Source organism: Mirounga leonina, unplaced genomic scaffold, assembly GCF_011800145.1.
Source record: "Mirounga leonina isolate KUSES-001 unplaced genomic scaffold, KU_Mleo_1.0 Mir_166, whole genome shotgun sequence".
Taxonomy (NCBI): Eukaryota; Metazoa; Chordata; class Mammalia; order Carnivora; family Phocidae; genus Mirounga; species Mirounga leonina.
In genome coordinates, this window is record NW_023270418.1 from 24021164 (window position 1) to 24047853 (window position 26690).

The following is a 26690-nucleotide window of genomic DNA, read 5'->3' on the forward strand; positions in this document are numbered from 1 at the left end:
TTTTTTAGTTCAAGAATTACCATTCAGATTTTTTTTAATGGTTTCTTTACTAATTCTTATTCTTCATTTTCTTGAACATGGTAAAGCATGGTTATTTAAAAGTCCATAATTCAAGGGGCGCCTGGGTGGCTCAGCCGTTAAGCATCTGCCTTCGGCTCAGGTCATGATCCCAGGTCCTGGGATCGAGCCCCGCATCAGGCTCCCTGCTCTGCGGGAAGCCTGCTTCTCCCTCTCCCACTCCCCCTGCTGGTGTTCCCTCTCTCGCTGTCTCCCTCTCTCTGTCAAATAAAATCTTTAAAAAATAAATAAATAAAAGTTCGTAATTCAAAATCTGGATTCCTTATGGGTCTGTGTCTATTATCTATTCTGTCTCTTGGCTCTTTACTCCATTGTCTTAAATTATAGTATACTTTTTTTCCCTAGTTGAGTGTTGTACATTGTATATGAAAAATTATAGAGCTAATGTAAAGCCTAGAATGCTATTATCTTTCTTCAGAGAGGATTTACATTTGCTTCTGGCAGATGGCCTGAGCACTAGCAATCCTGGATTACCTCAATCCAGTCAGGGCTTGAAATAATTTGAAGCTAGGCTTAAGTATCAGGGAGGGCTGATCTATTTCTAGGTATAGCTTTTCAGGGTGCCAAGCAGAGCCTTAGGGATACACCACAGTCCCTCTTCCCAGCCTGGGTCTGTCCTAAGCTCCAGTTTTTTGACTACCAAGGCTCAGGAGTCATTTGAAAATTCAGGAACTTAACATTAATTCAAAACTATTACCTGTTCAGTCTATCAGCTGTCTCTTTCAGGACTGGCAGAAGCCCCTGAAACGACTAGTGGGTGTAATAATATCTTATTTTTGAAGTGGCAATGAGTATAAATGATACTGTGAGATATTTGGGACAACTTTAATGTGATATGAAAATATCTGAGGTTTCTATTACTGACAAAATCACATGTACTGCTAATTCTACTATGTTTATATTCATAACTGAAGGAAATAGTAAATTCCAGTTAATGGTTTGTAAAACAAAAGATGTAATTTTTTTTTCCTATCCAAGTTTGTGGATCCCTTGAATTCAATCCATGGACTCTTCCATTTAGAATTCCTGTTTATGGGGAAAAGGGGCACCAAATGCTAGGCTGACCTCTTTGGATTTTATTCTCCTTTCATAACTTGGCCTTGTCATTCTTCATTTGCCTCTGTGGCTGTCTGATACTTCAAACAGATGCTTTTAATAATTCATCTAGTTTTTCTCAGCCAGAAAGTTTAGTCTAAATTACCTTCTCTACCTTTATTGTAAGAGGAAGTATTTTGGAACCTTTGTTTTAGAGGAATGTAATTATATTAGCAAAAGTAGAAAATATCATACACAGGAAGAGGTCATAAAGGAGTATAACTTGACTTGTGGAGGACTAGTACATGTTGAAAAGCAACAAACAGGAAATGTATAATTAGGATAGGGCCTGTTTGTGGAAGCCTCAATTATGTTGAAATAAGAAGAAAGACACAATAAAAGACAGCACCTTGCACAGGCTAAGAAATAAACTCATTGCCTGGTCTTCTTTTAATTTTTAAAATTTGTTAACTGTTTATTAAGCACCTACTATGTGCCAGTCTCTGTGCCAGACATGGTCCTCAAGGAATTCACTGTCATTCTCATGGGAGGCAAAAATAATGGCAGTTTCATACCAGAAAAACACTGTTATTCTATAGTGTGGACCTATTATATGTTGGGTACCATGCTAGTGAAAGATATAAGATGAGTAAGCCAGTTGAACTCAAGGAACTTATGAACTCAAGGGGAAAATCAGACATAAGCATAACTATTATGATGCTACTAAATACATGCCAAGTAGAATTTCAGGCAACATGTTTTGGGATAAATGAAAGGAGGGATTTATTCTATGAATGTTAAGGAAAACTTCATGGAAGAAATAGTACTTCAAGTGTTCCTTAGAAGATGAATAATAGAGAATGGGAACTGAACAGGTAGGGCATTGCTAGCCAAGGGAACAGCATGAGCAAGGGCACAGAGGTTTTGTGTTTTCAGAGAATGACAAAAGGTCTATGATCCATGCTTTAGTCCATTTGAGCTGCCATAACAAACTATCATGGACTAGGTGGCTTATAAATAACAGAAATTTATTTCTCATAGCTCTGCAGGCTAGAAGTCCAAGATCAAGGCTCTGGCACATTTCCTTGTCTGTGGAGAGCCCACTTTCTGGTTCACAGATGGCCTTTCTTTCTCTGTATACTCACACTGCAGAAGGGCCAAGGGACCTTTCCTGGGCCTCTTCTATAATGGCAAGAATCCCATTCATGAGGGCTCCAACCTTATCACTTCCCAGAAGCCCCACCCCCAAATACCATCACATTGGGGATTAGGTTTCAATATATGACTTGAAAGAGACACAGACATTCAGTCTATAACACTGAGGTAATAGAGTTCAGGACAATATGTAAGTGAGGGGTTACAAAGAGAGTTCGGTCGTGGAAGTTTTCTATTCTGTACGCCTGGTATGGTATTGGTGCCATTGGCTAAGATTATTCAATTCAGGAAATATTTCTTACATATCCATATATGCCTGGGTTTATGACAGGTGCTGGGGAAACAATGGCTAATAAAGCATGGTCTCTACCTAGAGTGTACTCACAGTCAAATAAGTCAATAATTAAATAATTTGTGGTTTGAGCTAACTAGAGGCTCAAGGTGATAAGAATGCCCAAACGAAGAATATCTTAATTAAGCTTGAGGGGTCAGGAAGGGTGTCCCAGAACAGGTGGCCCTCTAAGCTGAATATTCTTTATCTAATTTATTTATTTATTAAAATTAAAGTTACACATGCATACAGTTTAAAGAGTAAAATAGTTAAAAAAAAAAAAAAGAAAAAAGGCATTATGCCAACTCTCAATTTAGTTTCCCATTCCTCATAGGTAACCACTTTCTACTTCTTTGAGTGATTTGTTTGGCATTTATTTCTGTATCTCTAAGTTACTTGCTTATGTTGCTACTTCATTTTTTTCAAATTCGGGCATTATCTATTGACTTCCCACTGTGTGAAATGTAAGTCTATTTCTCTTTAACACACTCTACCACACATATGTAATTTTATTTACTCCCCAATCTCCCGATATACATATATCAAGATTTTGGTTATATCAATATTTACTATTTATATTTTATAACTATATAAACACTATTAACACTTGAACTAAGTTTCACAATCTTCTTACCCCCAAGACTGCCTCTTTTCCCCTTGTTTGATTAATTTTTGTAAACTTATCACTAATTTATCTCCAAACTCTACCCAACTGAATAAATTGCCTTTCGGTACTTGCTATTTATTTTCCATTTGCCCCTGCAGATCTACTCTCCACATTACCCTGGAGGGCTGATCTGTATGGACTTTCATCCATAGATTCCCTTGCCCTGTGGCTTCCCATTTAGGTTAAAGCAGGAGATTGACGGGCAGGAGGAGACAGGGTGAGCTTGGGGTATATGTTCTCTCCCTACCAGTTTGCTGTGGGTTAAGGTTGGCTCTATTCCACTACTGAAGGTCACAGCTTCTGTTAGATGGTCCCTACTCTTCCTAGATTCAAGGAGCCACTCCCTCCACTTGTCTCTTCAGGCCTGGGGTCGTAACAGATCTTAACTGTTGTTAGTTCCAGGGTAATCCACTTTCCCTTAACCTTTTCCACACCTTTGTAAATACCCTTATTAAATTTATTATCTGTTAACTGCCAGGACTCTGACTGAAGCAAGTATATTGATATTTTTTTGTATGGATTCATTCTCTCTCAGTTTTATCTTCTTAAAGTCTCTCCCAGAATTTTCCGACCTGCTTTATCTGTATTATTTTATCCTTATGCCTGCTTTATAGTAGCATTCTCTGGACTTTCACCATTACCGTTGGGATTTCCTGTCATCTTTCATCCTTGTTTTTGGTGTACTCATTTTAAAACAGGACCTCACATTTTTTGACACTCTTGCCTTTGAGAAGTAGCGTCTATGTCCTTTTCCCTTGAATATGAGTGTAACACTATGTGAACTTTTTTTTAAGAGAAGGAGAGTGAGAGGGGAGAGGGGAGGAAGATGGGGGGAGGAGCAACAGGAGAGAGACAATCTCAAGCAGGCTCCACACTCAGCACAGAGCTCAATGTGGGGCTCAATCTCATAACCCTGAGATCACGACCTGAGCCAAAATCAAGAGTCAGACGCTTAACCAACTGAGCCACCCAGCCTCCCCAACATTGTGTCTTGGTCTCTGGGAACTCACTTTTCAGACATTGCCTCTCAGGAGACCCCTTTTTATTAACCAGTTGCCAAGTTGTAAGAAGCCCAGCCACAAATTTCGTCTTCAAGCCTAGGTGTCTGACATGTGAGGGAACAAGCTTCCAGATAATTCTATCCCCAACTATTTGAGTCAGCCCCAGCCATTCAGCTCTTCCCAATTCAGGTCCAGACATCATGGAGTAGAGACAAGCCATCTATACTGTGCTCTGTATAATTCCTGACATACTCAATCCGTTAGCATAATAATAAAATTGTTATTTTTTTATGCCATTAAGTTTAGTGGCAACTGATGATTGGAACAAAATTTGTTACTGGGAGTGAAGGGCTGCAGTAACAAAAACCTAAAATATATGTCATTGGCTTTGAGACCAGGCAACAGGCAGAAACCAGAAGGACCTTGAAAAGACTGATAGTGAAAGTCTAATGGGCCTCAAGGAGACCATCAATGAAGGCTTAAAAGAGAGTGAGGAAAATGTTAGTTGGAGGTAAGAGGACCATTGTTATGTAATGACAGAAAATTTGGCAATACTGTCATTTTTGGTAATGTGAAAAATAGGAAATCTACATAGTGAGTACGACATTCCTACCTGTGGAGATTTCTGGGCTGCCTGTCTTTTTCTAGCTACCTACAGTAAAATGTGAGAGAGATGAACTAAAGAATGAACTATTTTGTTTTCAGGTAGAATGTAGAGGAAATATAGAGAGCTCAGGACAATTTTTCTAACCAGCAGAAAGTATTCAAAGTAAGAAAGTGCCTCAGGACAAAGATCAAATCTAGAGTGCTGGCAGAGAAATGTGGTCCAAGGGTAAAGATGAACCCTTTGTTAAAACCTCAGCAAGATTTCTGGGTGGAGCCTTATAGACTCCTTTTTTTCCCCCTCATAGATTCTTTCAGATAGATAAGAGCCTAAGGATCTAAAGAGCAACAGCTTCATAGGGAACCCAAATAGGGAAGGGCCAGTCTTAAAGAGGTTTGTGGGTATAGTTTTGTCCAATGGAGTAAACCCCAATAAAGTTAATAGAAAAACCTCAGCATCATTTTTAAGAGAATTGTATTTATGGAAGCCCCGTTAGCTTGGGCTAAAGAAGACATAAATAATATAAAATAAAAAGTGGTCCCTAGGGCGCCTGGGTGGCTCAGTTGGTTAAGCGACTGCCTTCGGCTCAGGTCATGATCCTGGAGTCCCGGGATCGAGTCCTGCGTCGGGCTCCCTGCTCAGCAGGGAGTCTGCCTCTCTCTCTGACCCTCCCCCCTCTCATGCTATCTCATTCTCTCTCTCTCAAATAAATAAATAAAATCTTTAAAAAAAAAAAAAAGTGGTCCCTAGACTTCTATGAGCAGGAAGCAAGCTGAGAAAACTATTCAGCTGCAAACTGAGACTATGATTTATGGAAACGAAAGTATGATTCAGAATGATTCAGAAGATGAAACCAAAAGCCCAGAGTTCAGAGTCAAAAGCCATGGAAAGTCATTATCAGAGAAAGGTACTAGGCTCAAATCATAGAAATGAGACGTGTGGGTGGACGGATATCAGAACTGCAATGAACTATCTTGCCTCCCATTCTCCCTCTTTTTGGATGGAAGTTTATTGTGGTTATCCTATCACTATCATTGTACATACTGGGCGTGTGGGAGCATATAACTTGTCTCTTTAGTTTACAGGTGTTTAGAATGAGGAATTAAACAAGGAGCTGTACCCAAGAAATTGCACTGGAGGAACTTCATCTGTACCTGGACTTGATTTATATGTGAATATCCTGAAGTTTGTGTTGATGCTAAAATGGAATTAGACTTTGGGGGTTTCGGTGGGGGGGTGTATTTTGCATTTGGGAGGGACATAAATTGTTGTGGCCAGAGGGCAACTGTGGCTGATTATATTTTCCAAAGATAGCTGTACCAATATCTCCTATCCTACATGATCTTCTACAAAGTGATCTTGCCATGCCCCCAATGAAAGACAGAGTCTGATTTTTTACAGTGTGTGCCTTGGTGTGCACACATATTCATTCACTGTGCTAGGCTTATAAGGATCCTTTTAATCTTTCCATTCCTAGAAATTTTCTCCAATATTTTTTCCTTCATTTTCTCTGTTCTTTCAAACTACTTGTCTACTTACATATATACCCATAGATATGTAGTTTTATATAAATTGTATCATACTACACATGCTGTTCTGTAGAATTTTTATTTTTCAGATTACGTAGGCTGTATATCCTTTAAGATTTATCAAATAATATGACATTTGATATTTATCAATTGATATGGCATTTAAACATACTTACCCAATCATACTGATATATAGAGACTCTTTAAGCTGTTTCTCACACCTGTAAGTGGTCCACACACCAAATAAAAATTTTTTGGACTGTGTGTCCCAATGTGAACTTCCAAAAATATGGTTACTATATGCTAAGGCATGAATTGGGGAATCAGCATAGTGTTTGGTGCTCTCCATTGCTCATCCTTCCTTTCCTATACGATGACCCCATCTTAAATGAAGGAGTCTACATACTGGAGAGTCGTTTAAAATTGCAATATTTTATGGAAACAATTATCTCTAATAACTTTTGTAAAAATAATATTTTTTTTTGGAGTCTGAAGCTGAGTGGTGATGCAGGATTTTTTCTTAGGAATCTAGACCTTCTCTTTAATCAGCAAAACCCTTTAATTTGCTAAAGATCAGTTTAGTGCCCCGTTGACCACTCAGTAGAACAAGCAAGTGTTAGAGAGAGATCCCTTGTGTTTTTTCTTTAGTTGTAAATTCCATCAAGCTAGCCCATTAATTGTAGTGGATGGGAACTGGAGAGCTGTTCATTTGGCAGTTAGCAAAGGGTGGTAGAGGAAAGAAAAATATCTCTCTGATATTTTTGCTTAGGGATTTGGGAATTCAGAATTTAGTTATAGATAACTAGATTAATGTGTTTAAATACTTTAAGTCACTTTAAATCATTCCTTGTTTTGTAATATACTAACAAGATCTTAGAGGTAGCTAAAACAGTGGTTGGGAAATTCTGTTGTGGATTAGGATCCTCCAAAAGCAGCATCTGCTAATGAGCACACTGTTCAGGTGATAGATAAACAAACATAGATTAACTAATAGAGTGGAGTCCTGTGTCCTGTGGTTACCTCTCTATATCTGAGAAGGGGTATTGTTTGTAGGCAGGAGGCAGTTTCTTTGGGGTCCACTGTCTCTGTTTTACAGGGGTTTTTTTTAATCCCATCCTAAAGGTAACAAGAACATATAGTGGCGCTAGATGGTATTAATCAGTTTAGGATGTTGACATGTTAGATTGTATAAAACAAGGCAGAAAGGATCACTTTTTGCCAGCTGCATCATTCCTGGCAAGAGCTTACTATGTTCCTGCTTGTTTTGCTGTAATTGTTATTAACCCATTAGAGAAACTAACCACTATATTGGTTCCAGCCAAATCTTTGTCATCACTGGCCCTAAAAACCTCTTGGGGACCAAAGAGCACCCGGCCATTCTGAAAGCCTCTATCCTCAGTGATTGATGCTCATCTCTGCAGGCTCCCCAAAGCCCTCCTCCCTTTTCCCTGAAGCACCTTCAAGCATTTCTGCATGGCTACCCACTCACTCTCTTCTATTATACCTCCTCCTCCTGCCTTACTGAATGCTGGATTTCCCAGCTCACAACTCTTAAGAAGGAGCTTTATTTCAGAGTAGAAAGGGGCCCCCATATGTGGCCTATTATATCCATATCAACTTGCTTACCCTTTTCAAACAGCTATTGTCTTTTAATAGGGTCCTGCCTGGCAGGGGGAGTCCTTAATTCTTGCCATATAAGAATGGGCAGCTTGAGTTACAGCGAACTGCAGTTTGGTGCTCTGATCAAAAGGCCTCTGTTGTTTTTAGGGTTTTTTTCTTCCCTCCCTCTCTCTCTCTTTCTATATCCTGGGCTAATAATTCAGCACAGCAAGGTCATTACAGGCTTTGAATTGAGAGTTGAGAGTGTTAAATTACTGACCTAGAATAAAAGAGATCTGGGGGGCTCTCAAGAAAGATAAAGGGATTCCGGCTAGTAAAGTGCAAGCCCAGCAACCTCACTTCTTAACAATATTATTTTTTTTTAATCCTCTCTGTCTCCAGAAGTCTTTTCTGGGACAAGGAAAGATCTCCTGCCAGAGAAATTAGGTTAGGAACTCAACAACATCTTCTGAGAGCCGTGGCCCAAGTGCTAGCAATTCATGGGGCCTGTGTATCTGTCCTTTTGTCTCCCCACCTTGTCAGTATTTCACACTCTGCCACCTCACTCCCCCAGCCTATCTGGTCCTTGATCATGTAAGTCAAATATAAGTGATACTTCAGCTGAAAGATTATATCTCACACAGGATTTCAGACATGTGAAAAACAGACCACTTAGGCTTCAAAATATCTTAAAAATATGGCATTGTCTCAATAAAAGCTGCTTCCATTCCATTTATATTTTGTAAATAACCTTTGTCTGGTCCTACCATACCTTAACAAGAAGAACATTGCCCCATTGTGACTGAATGTGACACCTCCACTCTACTGTACTGGGTCTTCTTCATACTTGGCCAAAACTATTAGTAGTTTTGGGGCTAATTAGGAAAACATAGTTTTCCTTTTCCCCAATTACCTCCTAAAGCCAAGCACCATCTCTGGAAAATACCGACTTCCTAAGTTTCCTATTTTTAGAAAAGCCCCTGAAACCAACCATCACAGATTTCTACTGAGCAAAGTAATAATAATAGCTGATGATCCCTGAATTTGCCAGACATTAACACAACATGCATTATTATCGCATTTAATCATCATTGGCAACTTTCATTACTATTATCACAATTTTATTTTATTTTATTTTAAAGATTTTATTTATTTATTTGACAGAGACAGCAAGAGAGGGAACACAAGCAGGGGGAGTGGGAGAGGGAGAAGCAGGCTTCCCGCGGAGCAGGGAGCCCAATGCGGGGCTCCATCCCGGGACCCTGGGATCATGACCTGAGCCGAAGGCAGACGCTTAACGACTGAGCCACCCAGGCGCCCCCTGTTATCACAAATTTTATAGATAAAGAATAACTGAGGCACAAAATAGTTAAGTACCTGGCCCAAAGTCACAAAAGTGGGAAGTGGAAGAATCTGTCCCAGAGGAGTGCTTCTTGAACTTTAATGTGCGTGTGAACCACCTGGAGTCTTGTTAAAATGCAGAATCAGATTTAGTAGGTCTGGGGTGGGGCCTGAGATTCTGCTTTCTAACAGGCTTCTAAGTGATACCAATGTTGCTATCTTTGGTCCACTCTTCCAGGAGCAAAGCCATAGTCATTCTTACTTCAGATTCACTCTAAAAAAATGTTTTGGTTATAGTTTCCAATTAGTCATTCCATCAGACAATCCTATAAATATACCTACTGGGTATTTGACACCAGTATCTTAATTTATTTCTTATTATGGTAAAATATACACAACAAAATATACATAACAAAATAACCTTTTTTTTTTTTAAGATTTTATTTATTTATTTGACAGAGAGAGACACAGCAAGAGAGGGAACACAAGCAGGGGGAGTGGGAGAGGGAGAAGCAGCCTCCCCACAGAGCAGGGAGCCAGATGCGGGGCTCGATCCCAGGACTCTGGAATCATGACCTGAGCCGAAGGCAAATGCTTAATGACTGAACCACCCAGGCGCCCCCAAAATAACCATTTTAACCACTTTTTAAGTGTACGGTTCTGTGGCATCAAGTACACTCACATTGTTCTGCAACTATCACCACCATCTATCTCCAGAACTTCTTCATCTTTCCAAACTGAAACTGTACTCATTAAACACAACTCCCCAGTCACACCAACTAGAGAATTAGAGAGGAAGTTTCAGATGTGAAAAGGGAAAAGGCTAGAATGTGCCCTGTGTAGCGCTGGAATTGAATCAATGGATTCATGGGTTTTAATATATGTAGATAGCTCGATATATAGAAATGAATCTAGAGGTGTGTGTGTGTGTATGCACATGTGCAGAGTGGGTATATATAAATCTTCATTTGTCTTTACCCTGACTCTGGGAGAGCCTAGAAATAATGATACATTTGGAACACATCCAGCATCTACCTAGGTTTTAAAACAACAGTCCTCTAATAAAAGCAACTTGTACTTCTTGGAGAAATGGCTGGCTCTAGGATTGGGTAGGGAAAGAACAAGATGAGCCTGGAACATCTTTTTCTTTCAAAAAGTAAGGAAGTGATCAAAGAATTGTGTGGACATGTCAAAAGGACATAGAAGTCAGTTTGGGGCGCCTGGCTGGCTCAGTCAGTAGAGCATGAGACTCTTGATTTCAGGGTTATGAGCTCAAGCTCCATATTGGGCATAGAGCCTAATTACTTACTTACTAAATAAATAAATAACAGTGGTTCTAAGAGGAATCTTCATTTTGTTCTTGTTTTTCAAGAAACATCAACCTAATTTTTCTCATAGTTTTAAATAAATACTTTAACAGGGGTTAGAAATACTCATCATAAGGCCTATAGATTAGGGGTGCCTGGGTGGCTCAGTTGATTAAACAACGGACTCTTGTTTTGGCTCAGGTCATGATCTTATGATCTCAGGGTCCTAGGATTGGCTGCGTGCACTTCCCTCCTTCCACCGTGGGTCTGCAAGTCCCCCTCTCCTCCCTCCCCCCATTTGTGTGTGCTCTCTCTCTCTCTCAAAAAAAACCATGAATTAAAAAAAATAAGGCCCGTAAATTAGATAATAATATTGTATCAATTTTAATTTTCTGATTTTGATCATTATACTATGGTCATAAAAGAGAAATTCCTTCTTTTTTAGGAAATATATGCTGTATTTAGGGTTAAAGGAGCATAATGTCTACAACTAACTCTTAAACAGTTCTGAAAAATAGTAATATTTATATATGTATGCGAAAGAGCGTTTAAGTGAGAGTACATGTAACAAAATATTCACATTTGAGTAATGTAGGTGAAGGGTATTCGGGAATCCTTTGTGCTATTCTTGCAACTTTTCTGTAAATTTGAAATTATGTAAAAATACAAAACAATTGAAATCTCAAGAGAAAAACCCAACAACTTACAGAATGGAAGAATTTACTCAATGAAATTTGAATACTGGTTTTGGAGAAATCTGTTTGAGGAAGACATTATGGTATACTTCTGTGTGGCCTTTAAAATACTTTTAGGAACATTTTTATTCGATTTTAGAGGTAAGATTGATGTCTATTAAAAGACTTTTATTTCAGTTAAATACAATGAAAAAGTAACAAGAATGTGCATTTTTATGCAGGTAGAAAATTTGTTGTGGATTTCTGGTTATAATGGCTTGCAGTGTTTATGATTTGGCTTTCTTATCCATTACAAACATATGGTAATGATACATAAAATTTTCTGAAGAGAAAATTTAAAGGACATAGCCATTTTGTAAAATCAATATAAATTCATCTATGGGCGAGAAACCAAACAAACCACAATGCTAATGGGGCTAAAACCACAGGCCTCTTATGTTCTGGGTTCAGAAACAAGCATAGGAAACTGAGAGCTCATTTCTCATGGAACAGTAGACTAAATGTGTCACACACAGGGCAGGAGATTTTTAATTTTTTAATTTTTTAATTTTATTTATTTATTTATTAAGATTTTGTTTATTTATTTGAGAGAGAGAATGAGAGAGAGAGAGCATGAGAGCGGGGAGGGTCAGAGGGAGAAGCAGACTCCCTGCCGAGCAGGGAGCCCGATGCGGGACTCGATCCTGGGACTCCAGGATCATGACCTGAGCCGAAGGCAGACGCTTAACGACTGAGCCACCCAGGCGCCCAATTTTTTTATTTTTTAAAGATTATTTGTTTATTTGAGAGAGAGAATGAGATAGAGCATACGAGTGGGGAGGGTCAGAGGGAGAAGCAGACTCCCTGCTGAGCAAGGAGCCTGATTCGGGACTCCATCCTGGGACTCCAGGATCATGACCTGAGCCAAAGGCAGTCGCTTAACCAACTGAGCCGCCCAGGTGCCCAGGGCAGGAGATTTTTTAAAAAATTATGATTGCTACCTGGAAAATGGCTTATATAAAACCTGGGTCTATGAAAGGAAGCAGACAACCTTGCAACCAGGACTGAGTGGTCTGAGCTACTCAAGAGTTCAGTGACAGTCTCTGTGATATCCCCAATATCGTTAGGAATGGAGCCTTAATTCACCCAATATACGATCTGATCCTAGACTAGGATCTGTCCTCAGGAGAGAGTGAAGGAGTGAGCAACTGGAGACAGTGATAACTTCCCACTTAAGGTGAGTCTACATGCTGAATTCCAAAATATATAACAACTAATACTAAGAAAGAGCCAATAAACCCTACAATTGAAATATAAATTTACTCCAGAGAAAATAAGACTAATTAATTATTTTAAGTTGAATTTGAAATAAAGTTTAGGATCCTTAGGGACATAAAAAAGGAATGGTCATCATTTAAAAAAGAGAATAACTGGATTATTTGTGTTTTGGATGTTGAGTTTTAAAAGTTCTTTATAAATTTTGGATACTAACCCTTTATCAGATATGTTATTTGCAAATATCTTCTCCCATTCTGTAGGTTGCCTTTAGTTTGGTTGCTTGTTTCCTTTGCTGTACAGAAGGTTTTTATTTTGATGAAGTCCCAATTGTTTATTTTTGCTTTTATTTCCCTTGCCTCAGGTAACATATCTAGTAAGAAGTTGCTACGGTTGATGATGTCAGAGGTTACTGCCTGTGTTCTTCTCTAGGATTTTAATGGTTTCCTGTCTCACATTTAGATCTTTAATCCATTTTTTTTAAAGATTTTATTTATTTATTTGAGAGAGAGAGAGCTCATGAGAGGGGGGAGGGTCAGAGGGAGAAGCAGACTCCCTGTTGAGCAGGAAGCCCGATGTGGGACTCGATCCCGGGACTCCAGGATCATGACCTGAGCCGAAGGCAGTCGCTTAACCAACTGAGCCACCCAGGCGCCCTAGATCTTTAATCCATTTTGAGTCTATTTTTGTGTATGGTGTAAGAAAGTGGTCCAGTTTCATTCTTCTGCATGTTGCTGTCCAGTTCCCCAACACCATTTGTTGAAGAGACTGTCATTTTTCCACTGGATATTCTTCCCTGCTTTGTCAAAGATTAATTGACCATAGAGGTGTGGGTTCATTTTTGGGTTTTCTATTCTGTTCCATTGAGCAATCTGTTTATTTTTGTGCCAGTACCATACTGTCTTGATCACTACAGCTTTGTTATATAACTTGAAGTCCGGAATTGTGATACCTCCAGCTTTGCTTTTCTTTTTCAAGATTGCTTTGGCTATGCAGGATCTTTTGTGGTTCCATACAAATTTTAGGATTGTTTGTTTTAGCTCTGTGAAAAATGCTGTTGGTATTTTGATAGGGATTACATTAAATTTATAGATTGCTTTGGGTAATCTAGGCATTTTAACAATATTTGATCTTCCAGGGGCCCCTCGGTGGCTCAGTCAGTTAAGCGTCTGACTCTTGGTTTGGGCTCAGGTCATGATCTCAGGGTGGTGAGGTCTGCCCCTGCATTGGGCTCTGCACTCAGCACGGAGTCTGCTTGGGATTCTTTCCCCCTCCCTCTCCTTCCCCCTCTGCTCCTCCCATGCTCTCTCTCTCTCAAATAAATAAATAAAATCTTTTTATAAACCCAATATTTGTTCTTCCAATCCATGAACATGGAATGTTTTTCCATTTCTTTGTATCCTCTTCAATTTCTTTCATCTGTGTTTTATACTTTTCAGAGTACAGATCTTTTGCCTCTTTGGTTAGGTTTATTCCTAGGTATCTATGGGTTTTGGTGCAGCTGTAAATGGGATTGATTCCTTGATTTCTCTTGCTGGTGCTTCATTATTTGTGTGTAGAAATGCAACAGATTTCTGTATGTTGATTTTGTATCCTGTGACTTTACTGAATTCATGTATCAGTTGTAGCAATTTTTTGGTGGAGTCTTTCGGGTTTTCTATAGAGTATCATGTTATCTGCAAATAGTGAAAGTTTGACTTCTTCCTTGCCAATTTGGATGCCTTTTATTTCTTTGTGTTCTCTGATTGCTGAGGCTAGGACTTCCATTACTATATTAAATAAAGTGGTGAGAGCGGACATCCATGTCTTGTTCCTGATCATAGAGGGAAAGCTCTTGGTTTTTGCCCATTGCGGATGATATTAGCTGTGGGTTTTTTGTATATGGCCTTTATTATGTTGAGGTATGTTCCCTCTAACCCTACTTTGTTGAGGGTTTTTATCATGAATGGATGTCGTACTTTGTCAAATGCTTTCTCTGCATCTCTTGGAAGTATCATATGGTCATATGGTTCTTATCCTTGCTTTTATTAATATGGTATATCACGTTGACTGATTTGCAAATATTGAACTATACTTGAAGCCCAGGAATAAATCTCACTCAATCGTGGTAAATGATTCTTTTAATGTACGGTTGGATTTTATTTGCTAGTATTTCATTGAGAATTTTTGGATCCATGTTCATCAGAGATATTGACCTGTAGTTACCTTTTTTTAAAAGATTTATTTATTTATTTGAGAGACAGAGAGACAGAGAGAGAATGCAGGGGGGAGGGGCAGAAGGAGAGGGAGAGAATCCTCAAGCAGACTCTCCACTGAGTGCAGAGCCTGATGCAGGGCTCGATCCCAGGACCCTGAGATCATAACCTGAGCTGAAATCAAGAGTCAGATGCTTAACCAACTGAGCCACCCAGGTGCCCCTGTAGTTCTCTTTTTTAGTGGAGTCTTTATGTGGTTTTGTTATCAAGGTAATGCTGGACTCATAGAAAGAATTTGGAAGTTTTACTTCTATTTCTATTTTTTGGAATAGTTTGAGAAGAATAGGTATTAACTCTTCTTTAAATGTTTGGTAGAATTCACCTATGAAGCCATCTGGTCCTGGACTTTTGTTTCTTGGGAGATTTTTGATGACTGATTCAGTTTATTTGCTGGTTATCAGTGTGTTCAAGTTTTCTATTTCTTCCCGTTTCAGTTTTGGTAATTTATATATTTCTAGGAATTTATCCATTTCTTCCACATTGTCCAATTTGTTGGCATATAGTTTTTCATAATATTCTCTTATAATTATTTGTATTTCTGTGGTGTTGATTCTGATTTCTCCTCTCTCATTTGTGATTTTATTTATTTGGATCCTTTCTCTTTTCTTTTTGATAAGTCTGGCTAGGAGTTTATCAACTTTATTAATTTTTTCCAAGTCCCAGCTCCTGGTTTCATTGATCTCTTCTATTGCCCAAAAAACAAATAATCCAGTTTAAAAATGGGCAGAAGACATAAATAGACATTTTTCCAAGTAAGGCATACAGATGACCAACAGACACATGAAAAGATGTTCAACATCACTCATCATCAGCGAAATACAAATCAAAACTACAATGAGATATCACCTCACACCTGTCAGAATGGCTAAAATTAATAACGCAGGAAACAACAGGTGTTGGCAAGGATGCAGAGAAATGGGAAACTTCTTACACTGTTGGTGGAAATGCAAACTGGTGCAGGCAATCTGGAAAACAGTATGGAAGTTCCTCAAAAAGTTAAAAATAGAACTACCCTATGATCTAGCAATTGCACTACTAGGTATTAACCCAAAGGATACAAAAATACTAATTTGAAGGGATACATGTACCCCGATGTTTATAGCAGCCTTATCAATAATAACCAAATTATGGAAAGAGCCCAAATGTTAATCGACTAAAGAATGGATAAATAAGTTGTAGTACGCACACACACACACACACACACAGGAATATTACTCAGCCATAAAAAAGAATGAAATATTGTCATTTGCAATGATGTGGATGGAACTAGAGTGCACTATACTAAGCGAAATAAGTCAGAGAAAGACAAATACCATGTGATTTCACTCATATGTGGAATTTAAGAAACAAAACAAATGAACATGGGGGAAAAAAAAGAGACAGAGGCAAACCATAAAACAGACTCTTAATTATAGAGAACAAACTACTGGTTACCAGAGGGGAGGTGGATGGGTGGATGGGCTAGATGGGTGATGGGGATTAAGGAGGGCACTTGTGATGAACACCAGGTGTTGTATGTAAGTGCTGAATCACTGAACTCTTTTTTTTTTAAAGATTTTATTTATTTATTTGACAGAGAGAGACACAGCGAGAGAGGGAACACAAGCAGGGGGAGTGGGAGAGGGAGAAGCAGGCTTCCCGCCGAGCAGGGATCCCAATGTGGGGCTCGATCCCAGGACCCTGGGATCATGACCTGAGCCGAAGGCAGACGCTTAATGACTGAGCCACCCAGGCGCCCCTGAATCACTGAATTTCTAAACCTGAAATTAATATTACACTGTACGGTAATATTACACTGTATGGGATTGAAATAAAAACTTGAGAGGACAAGTAGAGAACAAAAATTGGGAAGCAGAAACAAAACCATGTAAATTCTTTAAAACACCAATTAAACATTCTAGAAGTAAAAAAGTTATGGATGTTTTAAAAAATTCAACAGGAGCTCCTGGGTGGCACAGTTGGTTAAGTGTCCAGCTCTTGGTTTTGGCCCAGGTCATGATCTCAAGGTTGTGAGATCAAGCCCCATGTCGGGCTCCACACTCAGTGTGCAGAGTCTGCTTGAGATCCCCTCTCCCTCTCCCTCTGGCCCTCCCACTTGTGCTCTTGCTCTCTCTCTCTCTTTAAAATCAATCAATCAATCAATCTTTTTTTTTTTAAAAAAAGATTGATTTATTTATTTGACAAGAGACACAGAGAGAGAGGGAACACAAGCAGGGGGAGTGGGAGTGGGAGAAACAGGCTTCCCACTGAGCAGGGAGGCCGATGCGGGGCTCAATCCCAGGACCCCGGGACCATGACCCAATCTGAAGGCAGACAATGACTGAGCCACCCAGGTGCCCCTAAATAAATCTTAAAAAAGAAAAACATTAAAACATGGTCATTAAAAAATAAATAAAAATAAATAAAAAATTCAACAGAGAGAATAAACTTTAGACCAGACATAAAAGAAAAAGAATTCATAATTTGGAAGATAATACTAAGTACAACACAAAGATAAAAGATGAAAATTATGAAAAGACACAGAACAGAAACATTTTAGTACATCTAATAGGAGAAGAAAAGGATAGAGAGGATGGCAGTGAAGCAATATTTTAAAAGATATTCTCTGAGACAAAAGACATAAGTCAGATTAAAGTGTTGAGCAAGATAACTAAAAATATACCTACATGATAGACACATTATAGAATCCACAGAACATTAATGATAAAGAAAATAGCTTATATGAGTGGTAAGAATGATTAACTCCACGAGGCATGACAGGAGTTTGACAGATGGCCTCTTGACAACAGTGATAGATGCTAGATGACAATGGAGTAGTATCTTCGAAGTGCTGAGAGAAGATAAATGACAACCCAAAATTCTCCACCTGGTTAAACCATTACTCCAGAGGGTAAATAAAGATATTTTCAAGAAAATGAAAACTGAGAGCATTTACCACCCACAGGCTTTTGCAAAAACAACAGGTCTGTGAATATTCAGAAATTCACAATTTGAAATCAAAAGAGCATAGAAAACCTGAAGTTGTTTTTGCTGAGTTTTCTGCAGACTCATTTGGGAGCAAACCTGACCTGGACTAGTTTATGAGACTATCTTTGCTCTTTATTTATTCTTCTTAATGTAAATATATGTTTCACTGTGGAAATTTTAATATGCTTGACTATGGGCTGCTACCCCAGCCCCACTGGGGGTGCTATACCACATCTGGTTTGTGCAACTTATTGCCTTTATAAAATCCAAAAATTTGTCAATTCCAAAATAGAGAGGTCCAAAGTGATAAGTGATTGTGGACCTGTCTGAAAGGATGATGTACTTTAGCAAGAAAATAATTGAACAAAGAGGGAAGGAACACAATGAAGAATAGTAGTGAGCATGAAAATTGATATGTTGATAAACTTAATTAATTATTGACCTTTAAAAGTAATGAGTAATTTTTTACATTTAAAAAGGTAGAAGTCAAAAGAAATAAGGTATATCCAAATTGGAAAAGAAAAGGTAAAACTATTTGCAGATGACATGATCCTATGTGTAGAAAATCCCAAAGAATCCACAAAAAGGCTACTAGTCCTAATAAATTCAGCAAAGATGCAGGATACCAAATCAACACACAAAAATCAGTTGTGTGGGTTTTTTTAAAATATCTTATTTATTTGAGAGAGAGAGAGCAAGAGAGCACAATCAGGGAGAGCGGCAGAGGGAGAGGGAAAAGCAGGCTCCCCACTGAGCAGGGAGCCCCATGTGGGGCTTGATCCCAGGACCCTGGGATCATGACCTGAGCCAAAGATAGATGCTTAACTGACTGAGCCACCCGGGTACCCCAATCAGTTTTGTTTTTATACACTGGTAGTCAACAGTCAAAAGGAAATTAAGAAAGCAATTCTATTTATAATAGCAACTAAAAGAATTAAATACTTAGGGATAAATTTTTTTGAGATTTTATTTATTTATTTATTTTAGAGAGAGAGTGCATGCATGCATGCATGAGCAGGGAGAGGGACAGAAGGAGAGGAAGAGATTTTCAAGCAGACTTTACACTGAGTGTGGAGCCTGATGTGGGGCTCGATCCCACCACCCTGAGATCATGACTTGAACTGAAACCAAGAGTTGGACGCTTAACCAACTGAGCCACCCCAGGCATCCAAGGCATAAATTTAACCAAGAAAGTAAAAGATTTGCACACTGAAAACTACAAAACCCTGCTAAATGAAATCTAAAAAGATCTATATAAATGGAAAGACATCCTGTGTTTATGGGTAGGAAGACTTTTAACATTGTTAAGATGTCAGTACCATCCAAAGAAATCTACAGATTCAACACAATCTCTACCAAAATTCAAACAGACTTTTCACAGAAATCGAATAGCTGATCCTCAAATTCACATGGAATTACAAGGGACTTCAGAAAGCCAGGACAATCTTAAAAAAGAAGAATGATGTTGGAAGACTCAAACTTCCTAACTTTGAAACTTAATACACAGTACTACAGTACTTACTACAGTACTGAAAACAGTATGTATTGGCACAAAGACAGACATATAGACCACTGGAATAGAATAGAGAGCCCAGAAACAAACCCTCATATGTATGGTCAATTGATTTTCAACAAGGGTGCTGTTCACTGGGGAAAGGACTATTCAACAAATCCTTCCAGCAAATGGTTCTGGGGAAACTAGGTATTCACATGCAAAAGAAGAGAGTTGACCCAGACCTTATACCTTATATAAAAGTTAACTCAGGGTGCCTGGATGACTCAGTTGGTTAAGCGGCTGGCTCTTGATTTCGGCTCAGATCAGGATCTCAAGGTCCTGGAGTTTAGCCCTGCATCCAGCTCCACACTCAGCAGGGAGTCTGCTTGAGGGATTCTATCTGTCCCTCTCTCTCTGCCCCTCCCCCCGCTCACTCTCTCTAAAATAAATTATAAAAAAATAAAAATTAAAATTAACTAAAAATGGATCAAAGACCTAAATTTAAGAGCTAAAACTATAAAACTCTGAGAAGAAAACAACCAAATGTCTTTATGGCATTATAATTGGCAACAATTTTATGGTTATCACAGCAAAAGCATAGGGAACAAAAGAAAAAAAATTGATAAAATGGACTTCATCAAAATTAAGAACTTTTTGTACTTCAAAGTGTACTATCAAGAAGGCAAGAAGACAACCTGCAGAATGAGAGAGGATATTTTCAAATTATATATCTGATAAGGGATTCATATCCAGATTATATAATGAACTACAACCCAACAACAAAAAAATTTATTAAAAAATGGGCAAGGGACTTAAATAGGCAGTTCTCCAAAGAAAATATACACATGTCCAATAAGTACATGAAAAGATGATCAGCATATCATTACTCAATGAGAAAATACAAATCAAAACCACAGTGAGATATACCACTTCACACCTACTAGCATGGCTATTAAAAAAAAAAAGAGGAAAAGTGTTGGTAAGGATTAGAACCCTTGTGCACTGCTATGAGAAGATAAAATAGTGCAGCCACCAGGAATACGGTTTGGTGTTTTCTCAAAAATTTAAATATACAATTACTATATGACATAACAATTCCACTTCTGGGTATATACCCAGAAGAACTGAAAGCAGGATATTTGAAGAAGAGGTATTTGTACACCAATGTTCATAGAAGCATTATTCATAGTAGCCAAAAGGTAGAAACAACCCATGTGTTCATCAGCAGATGAATGAATAAACAAATGTGGTATATACCTACAATGGCATATTATTTATCCTTAAAAAGGAATGAAATTTGATATAAGCCCAACATGGATGGACCTTAAAAACTTAGTGAAATAAGCCAGGGACGCCTGGGTGGCTCAGGGGGTTGGGTTTCCACTCTTAGTTTCAGCTCAATCATGGTCTCAGGGTTGTAGGACCGAGCCCCACATGGGGCTCCACACTCAGTGAAGAGTTTGCTTGAGATTCTCTCTCTCTCCCCCTCCCTCTCTGCCCCTCCCTCTGCTTGTTGGTGCATGCTCTCTCTTTCTCTGTCTCTAAAATAAATAAATAAATAAATAAAATCTTTAAAAAAAGAAAAAAGGGGCGCCTGGGTGGCTCAGTTGGTTAAGCATCTGCCTTTGGCTCAGGTCATGATCTCAGGATTCTGAGATCAAGCCCCACATCAGGCTCACTGCTCAGTGGGGAGCCTGCTTCTTTCTCTGCCTCTGTTTCTCCCCCCAACTTGTGCTCTCACTCTCTCTCAAATAAATAAATAAAATCTTAAAAAAGAAAAAGAAAGAAGCCAGACACACAAGGGCAAATATTGTACAGCTCCACTTATAAGAGTTATTTAGAATAGACAAATGCATAGAGATAGGGTAGAATAGAGGATACTAAAGTCTGGGAGGAAGGTGGAAGGGGGAATTACTGTCTAATATATACAGGGTTTTTGGGGGGGATAATGATAAAATTCTGTGAATAGATAATGGTAATGGTTAACGGCATTGTGAATGTATTTAAGCCACTGAATTGTACACTTACAGTAGTTAAAATGATAAATATCATGGCTAAAATAGTAAGTATTATAAGCATTTTACCATATTAAAAAAGTTTTTAATTTAAAAGATAGAAGTCAAAATCTAGAAAATAATATCAGAAGATGAGAAAAGTGCTCATAGGTTATTTAGAGTGTGCTTTGCTTCTTGTCTTGCTTTGGAGAGTAATAAAAATAATGAGTGACTTGACATTTTAAAAAATGTGTAACTACTAATTTGAAAAGATATATGCATCCACATTTATTGTAGCATTATTTACAATAGCCAAGATATAGAAGCAACCTAAGTGTCCATCCATAGATGAATGGGTAAAGAAGGTTTGGTATACATATACAATGGAGTATTACTCAGCCATAAAAAGAAGGAAATCTTGTCATTTCGAACAACAGGGATGAACCTACAGGGTATAATGCTAAGTGAAATAACTCAGAGAAAAACAAATACCATATGATTTCAATTATATGTCGATTCTAAAAAACAAAACAAATGAACAAACAAACATACACTGTAGAGAGAAAGATGGAGTCATTCATGTCACGGGGGCCTATGTCAAGCCATGATGCAAGCAGTTAAGGGTTCTGAAGCTATCAGATATCACTGAGACCAGCACCAGCTGACAACACCCCAGACTGATAACTAGGAGAAGCACAGGAGGTCTGCAAGGTCTCAAGACTGATTAAATCCCTTTAAAAAGGAAGGAGTTTTACAGCAAACTGTAGACTCTCCAGACACTGACCCCTCAATGTCTGAGCACTTAAAAAAGGCAGCCACTGCCGAAGGCTCTGCCTGATTGATCTCCGAACAGAACTGAGATCCTCCACTGCTTGAACAGAATAAGCAGTAAGTGCCAAGAGCTGACCCAGACTGGCCTGCGGCCTTATCTCAACTGTGCACCTACAGACTGACTTCGCGTTTGGTTTGTTCACTTCCTACCCAATCCCCCCCCCCCCGCCCACCCGTGTTATCTTGTTTGTTGTGTGACTTAGGTCTTGTGTTTTGCTTTGTGTGCCATGTAAGAAGCCAAGTTAATCACATGGTGAAATGTCATTGAGTTTGGAATCCTGAACCTGCTTTATAATTACGTTAACCTTGTTTTATGACTGAATACAGCTGACAATGTGGAAAGACATAACTCATGTGTGTACCTTCATTGTGTGCTCATGACATACACAAACAGAAACAGTCTCATAAATACAGAGAACAAACTGATGGTTGCCAGAGAGGAGGGGGTCGGGGATGGGCAAAATAGGTGAAGGGGATTAAGAGGTACTATCTTCCAGTTATAAAATAAATAAGTCACAGGGATGAAAAGCACAGTGTAGGTAATATAGTCAATAATACTGTAATAACTCTGTATGGTGACAGATGGTGCCTGCACTTACCGTGGTAAGCACTGCATTATGTATAGAATTGTCGAAATCACTGTGCTGTACATCTGAAACTAATATAACATTGTATGTCAACTATACTTCAATTAAAAAAAAGGAAAACTATAGCTAAATATGTATGTTGAATTTTTAAGAGGAATTCTAAGAAGTTACAGATTCTGTCATAGCTTAATCTAACAAAGAGGGGGAGAAAATAATTAGAAAAAAATTAAGGGCGCCTGAGTGGCTCAGTCGTTAGGCGTTTGTCTTTGGCTCAGGTCATAGTCCCAGGGTCCTGGGATTGAGCCCCACATCGGGCTCCCTGCTCTGCGGAAAGCCTGCTTCTCCTTCTCCCACTCCCTCCACTTGTGTTCCCTCTCTCGCTGTGTCTCTCTCTGTCAAATTTGAGGTCTGACTCTTGATTTCAGCTCAGGACATTATCTCAGGGTCTTGAGATTGAGCCCCACCTCAGTCTCTGCTCTCAGTGTGGAGTCTACTTGAGATTCTCTCTGCCTCTGCCCTCCCCCGCCCTGCTCTCTCTCTCTCTCAAAATAAATAAAATCTTAAAAAAAAAAAACAAAAAAACTTTCCTAACACAATAGAAAGCAGGAAAAGAAAAGCCAAAGAAAAAATATTCATGGAAAAGACGTAATAAGATGGCAAAAATTAATCAAATATATTTTTTTTAAAAACTGACTTATTAAAATACAGAGACTGTAAGTTTGGGTAAAAAGCAAAATCCAACTATATACTACTTACAAGAGAAATATCTAAAACAAAATGACCCAGAAGGATTAAAATTAAAAGCACAGGAAAAGATACGCCAGGCAAATACTAATCAAAACAAAGTTGGTATTGCAATACTACAATGCTAATATCAGGCCAAAGTCCTGGACTTTTAAAAAGGTTATAAAATGTTGACTTCAGTATTTCCAGTGTGGCTGACTACAAATATAAATCTGATACTTTTCCCTGGTATTACTTATCTATTCTTTCTAATCTTTCTAAATCAACTACCAAAGGCATTTATGGAGTAGTATGTACTATATGTTAGATAATGTGATGGAGACCAAGATGAATACAACCTAATTACTTGCTCCATAGAACTTACAGTCTTGTAGGTGATATAAGTCCAGTAACTTGGGCGCCTGGGTGGCTCAGTTGGTTGAGCGACTGCCTTCGGCTCAGGTCATGATCCTGGAGTCCCGGGATCAAGTCCCACATCGGGCTCCCTGCTCGGCAGGGAGTCTGCTTCTCCCTCTGACCCTCCCCCCTCTCTGTGCTCTCTCTCATTCTCTCTCACACAAATAAATAAATAAAATCTTAAAAAAAAAAAAATAAGTCCAGTAACTTTTTTCAAAGGCAGCAGATTCGGAGTACCAGTAGAGAGTTAGTTATAAGTGAGGCATGATGAGAATTGGGCATGAGTATAGAATCAGGAAAAAACTTCATGCAAAATGTGGCATTTGAGATGTCCTGAGAAACTGGATAGAATTTTAACAGATGGAGGTAGGGAAAAGTTATTTCAGGTTGAGGAGAAACAGTAAAGCTTTGAGCAATATATTGTATTTTCTGCTTTTTTTTACAGCCATCTTATCTAAAAGGATTTTCACTGATTATATTATCTACTAACTCTTTAAGTAAAGTGATTATGATCTCTATACTGACCAGCTAAATTTTATTGGTAGGGATGATCTTAAGACAGTAGTGGAAATATAATTATAAATCTTTTTGTATTCAATATTATATGTCCTTGGTCTATCAGTTTGTTTTTTAAAATTCTTATTTTATAACTTCTTATGTAAATTCTTATCCGTACAATGAGTCTCAGCCAGATTCTTCAGTGCATAAATTATTCCCTAGTTTTAAAAAAGATACATATTTTTTAAAGATTTAATTATTTTTAGACAGAGAGAGAGCACGAGCGAGCAAGCTGGGGGGCATGGTAGAGGGGCAGAGGGAGAGGGAGAGAGAGCATCTCAACCAGACTCCCTGCTGAGCATGGAGCCCGGGACTGGGCTCAATCTCATAATTCTGAGATCATGATCTGAGCTGAAACCAAGAGTCAGACTTTCAACCCACTAAGCCACCCAAGCACCCCTAAAAAATATATTTTTAAAAAGCTACACTGAGGATATAATTCCACTAGTGTGAGTTTCTTTACAGACCAGATTATGACCTAGACACCAGCTTTTTTCCCATGGGGGGTATGAAGCATACTTTGGGACTGATTCTTTGCTGGATAGCTTCATAAATTTAAACTAGATTGTTATCATTTTAGACTTCATTTGCTAGAAATGTGACCTACTCCATTACCTGTAACAGCTCATTTGCTTTATTTTTCATATTCCTTTGCTCAAGACAACAGCATTGCAAACTGCATGTTTAACACTTTCGATACTTTTTTAAAAAGTTCTCTTCTAACATATTCTTTACCAGATGTTTTCCTCATGCTTCCTCATAGTGTGTCAGAAGTAGATTTCTACACTAGTTTTCCACAGGGAGAAGAGCATGTAATTTGCTTTTTTCATACAATGTTATTAATATTAACAGGAAGAGGCTAATTTTATCTTAAGTGATAACATACTCTATGTTAAAGACAGGTTAGATGCTTCCCTCAGAACTTGGTCAGGGAAAAGGAAAATGGAACAGATGACTCCTGAAATTTTTTCCTGTTTGGTTCAGAGATTCAGCTTTGCTCCCACTTTAAATTGTCAGCAAATGAAAAGTGGCATTTGGAATTTCCACTGTCTCTCTATTGCTTTGCCATCTTCAGTTTAATGCCTGCTTCTCTACAAAGATTAACATATTTTCCACTCATGATTTACTTGTCAGGGAATTTAGGAGTTTTCTGGAACCTGAAGTCTGCCTTTAGTTGTGCTGATTACTGGATAATTGCCTATTCTTTGGTGGAATTTCCATTTTTAGATTACACCAGGCTCTACAGCCTTTATTTCTTTGGCAGAAGAACCCAAAGGCAATGGAGTATATTTTTTCCCCTTATCCGGCCCAGCTTAAACAATGACTCACTTGGGCCCTGGGGCTTTGCTTCATACTCTCATTTGGGGCCGCTTTTTACCCTTGTTCCTCTTATTTGCCTTAATGTTCTATTTGAAACCTTTTGTATCCTTTGGCACATGGCTTTGTCTCTGAGGTTATTGTCAAGAAGGTATCCATCACCCCCAAACTGGAACAGACAATCCAGTTATGTCCCCATGAGCCGTGTTGTTCTTATGGCAGCTGATGTAGGTCAGAGAGAGTACAGAAATAATGATTCCAAATGTGGTAGAAGAAGTATTCTCCAAAAAGGTACAAGTGCCAATGTCATCCAGTTAAAGACTGAAAGATTTCCCTCTATTTAAGATGCTCCCGTGACTGATTAAAACTCCCTCAGTGCATATATGTGGGAGGTAGGAAACACTCAGAGGAATTGGACTCCAAGAGTTTTCAGAAGGATATGGTTATATGAAGGGATTTCTTCCTTGAAACACTTGGTCTAATCTATAGTTCAGAGTTTTGTTGGAGAGAAAAGATTTTCCTCCTTTTTGGCAATGGTTCTGTGTGGTCTTGATTTTTTATTCTGATGCCAGCCTTCCATATCTCTTCTTCTAATGATGACTCCTTGATTTTTCTCTTTGCAGTTTTAACAGTGTATGTCAGGGAACTCACGTTCTCTTTCGGGAATTCAGCTTCATCCAAGCCACCCCTCACAATAGGGCATCATTCTTACGGGCCTTCTGGAAATGCTTCCGAACTGTGGGCAAAAATGGCGGTAAGTCTTCCTAAATTCTTTTCTTGCCTTCTTTTCTTCCTTCCAAACTTCTGTCTTTCTTTTGTTCCTATAAATACTGTTTGAGTATGTGCTCTTCGAGGCTCCCCGAACACCTTACTTTTGAGGAGCTATTGTCTTGTGTCACAGAAACTACCACCATTACTAGTACCAACACTATCACTAATGATACCTATGA

The 26690-nt window shown here is 38.6% G+C and overlaps 1 protein-coding gene across 1 annotated transcript in view; it reads left to right on the forward strand.

The window, feature by feature from the left end:
- The window catches only part of CUNH11orf49 (chromosome unknown C11orf49 homolog), a 182928-nt gene that overhangs the window by 52857 nt on the left and 103381 nt on the right, over positions 1-26690 (forward strand). Inside the window, exon 3 of the mRNA XM_035012734.1 lies at positions 26364-26494. Within this exon, the coding sequence (XP_034868625.1) occupies positions 26364-26494 (131 nt within the window). The remainder of the gene's footprint in view (positions 1-26363; positions 26495-26690) is intronic.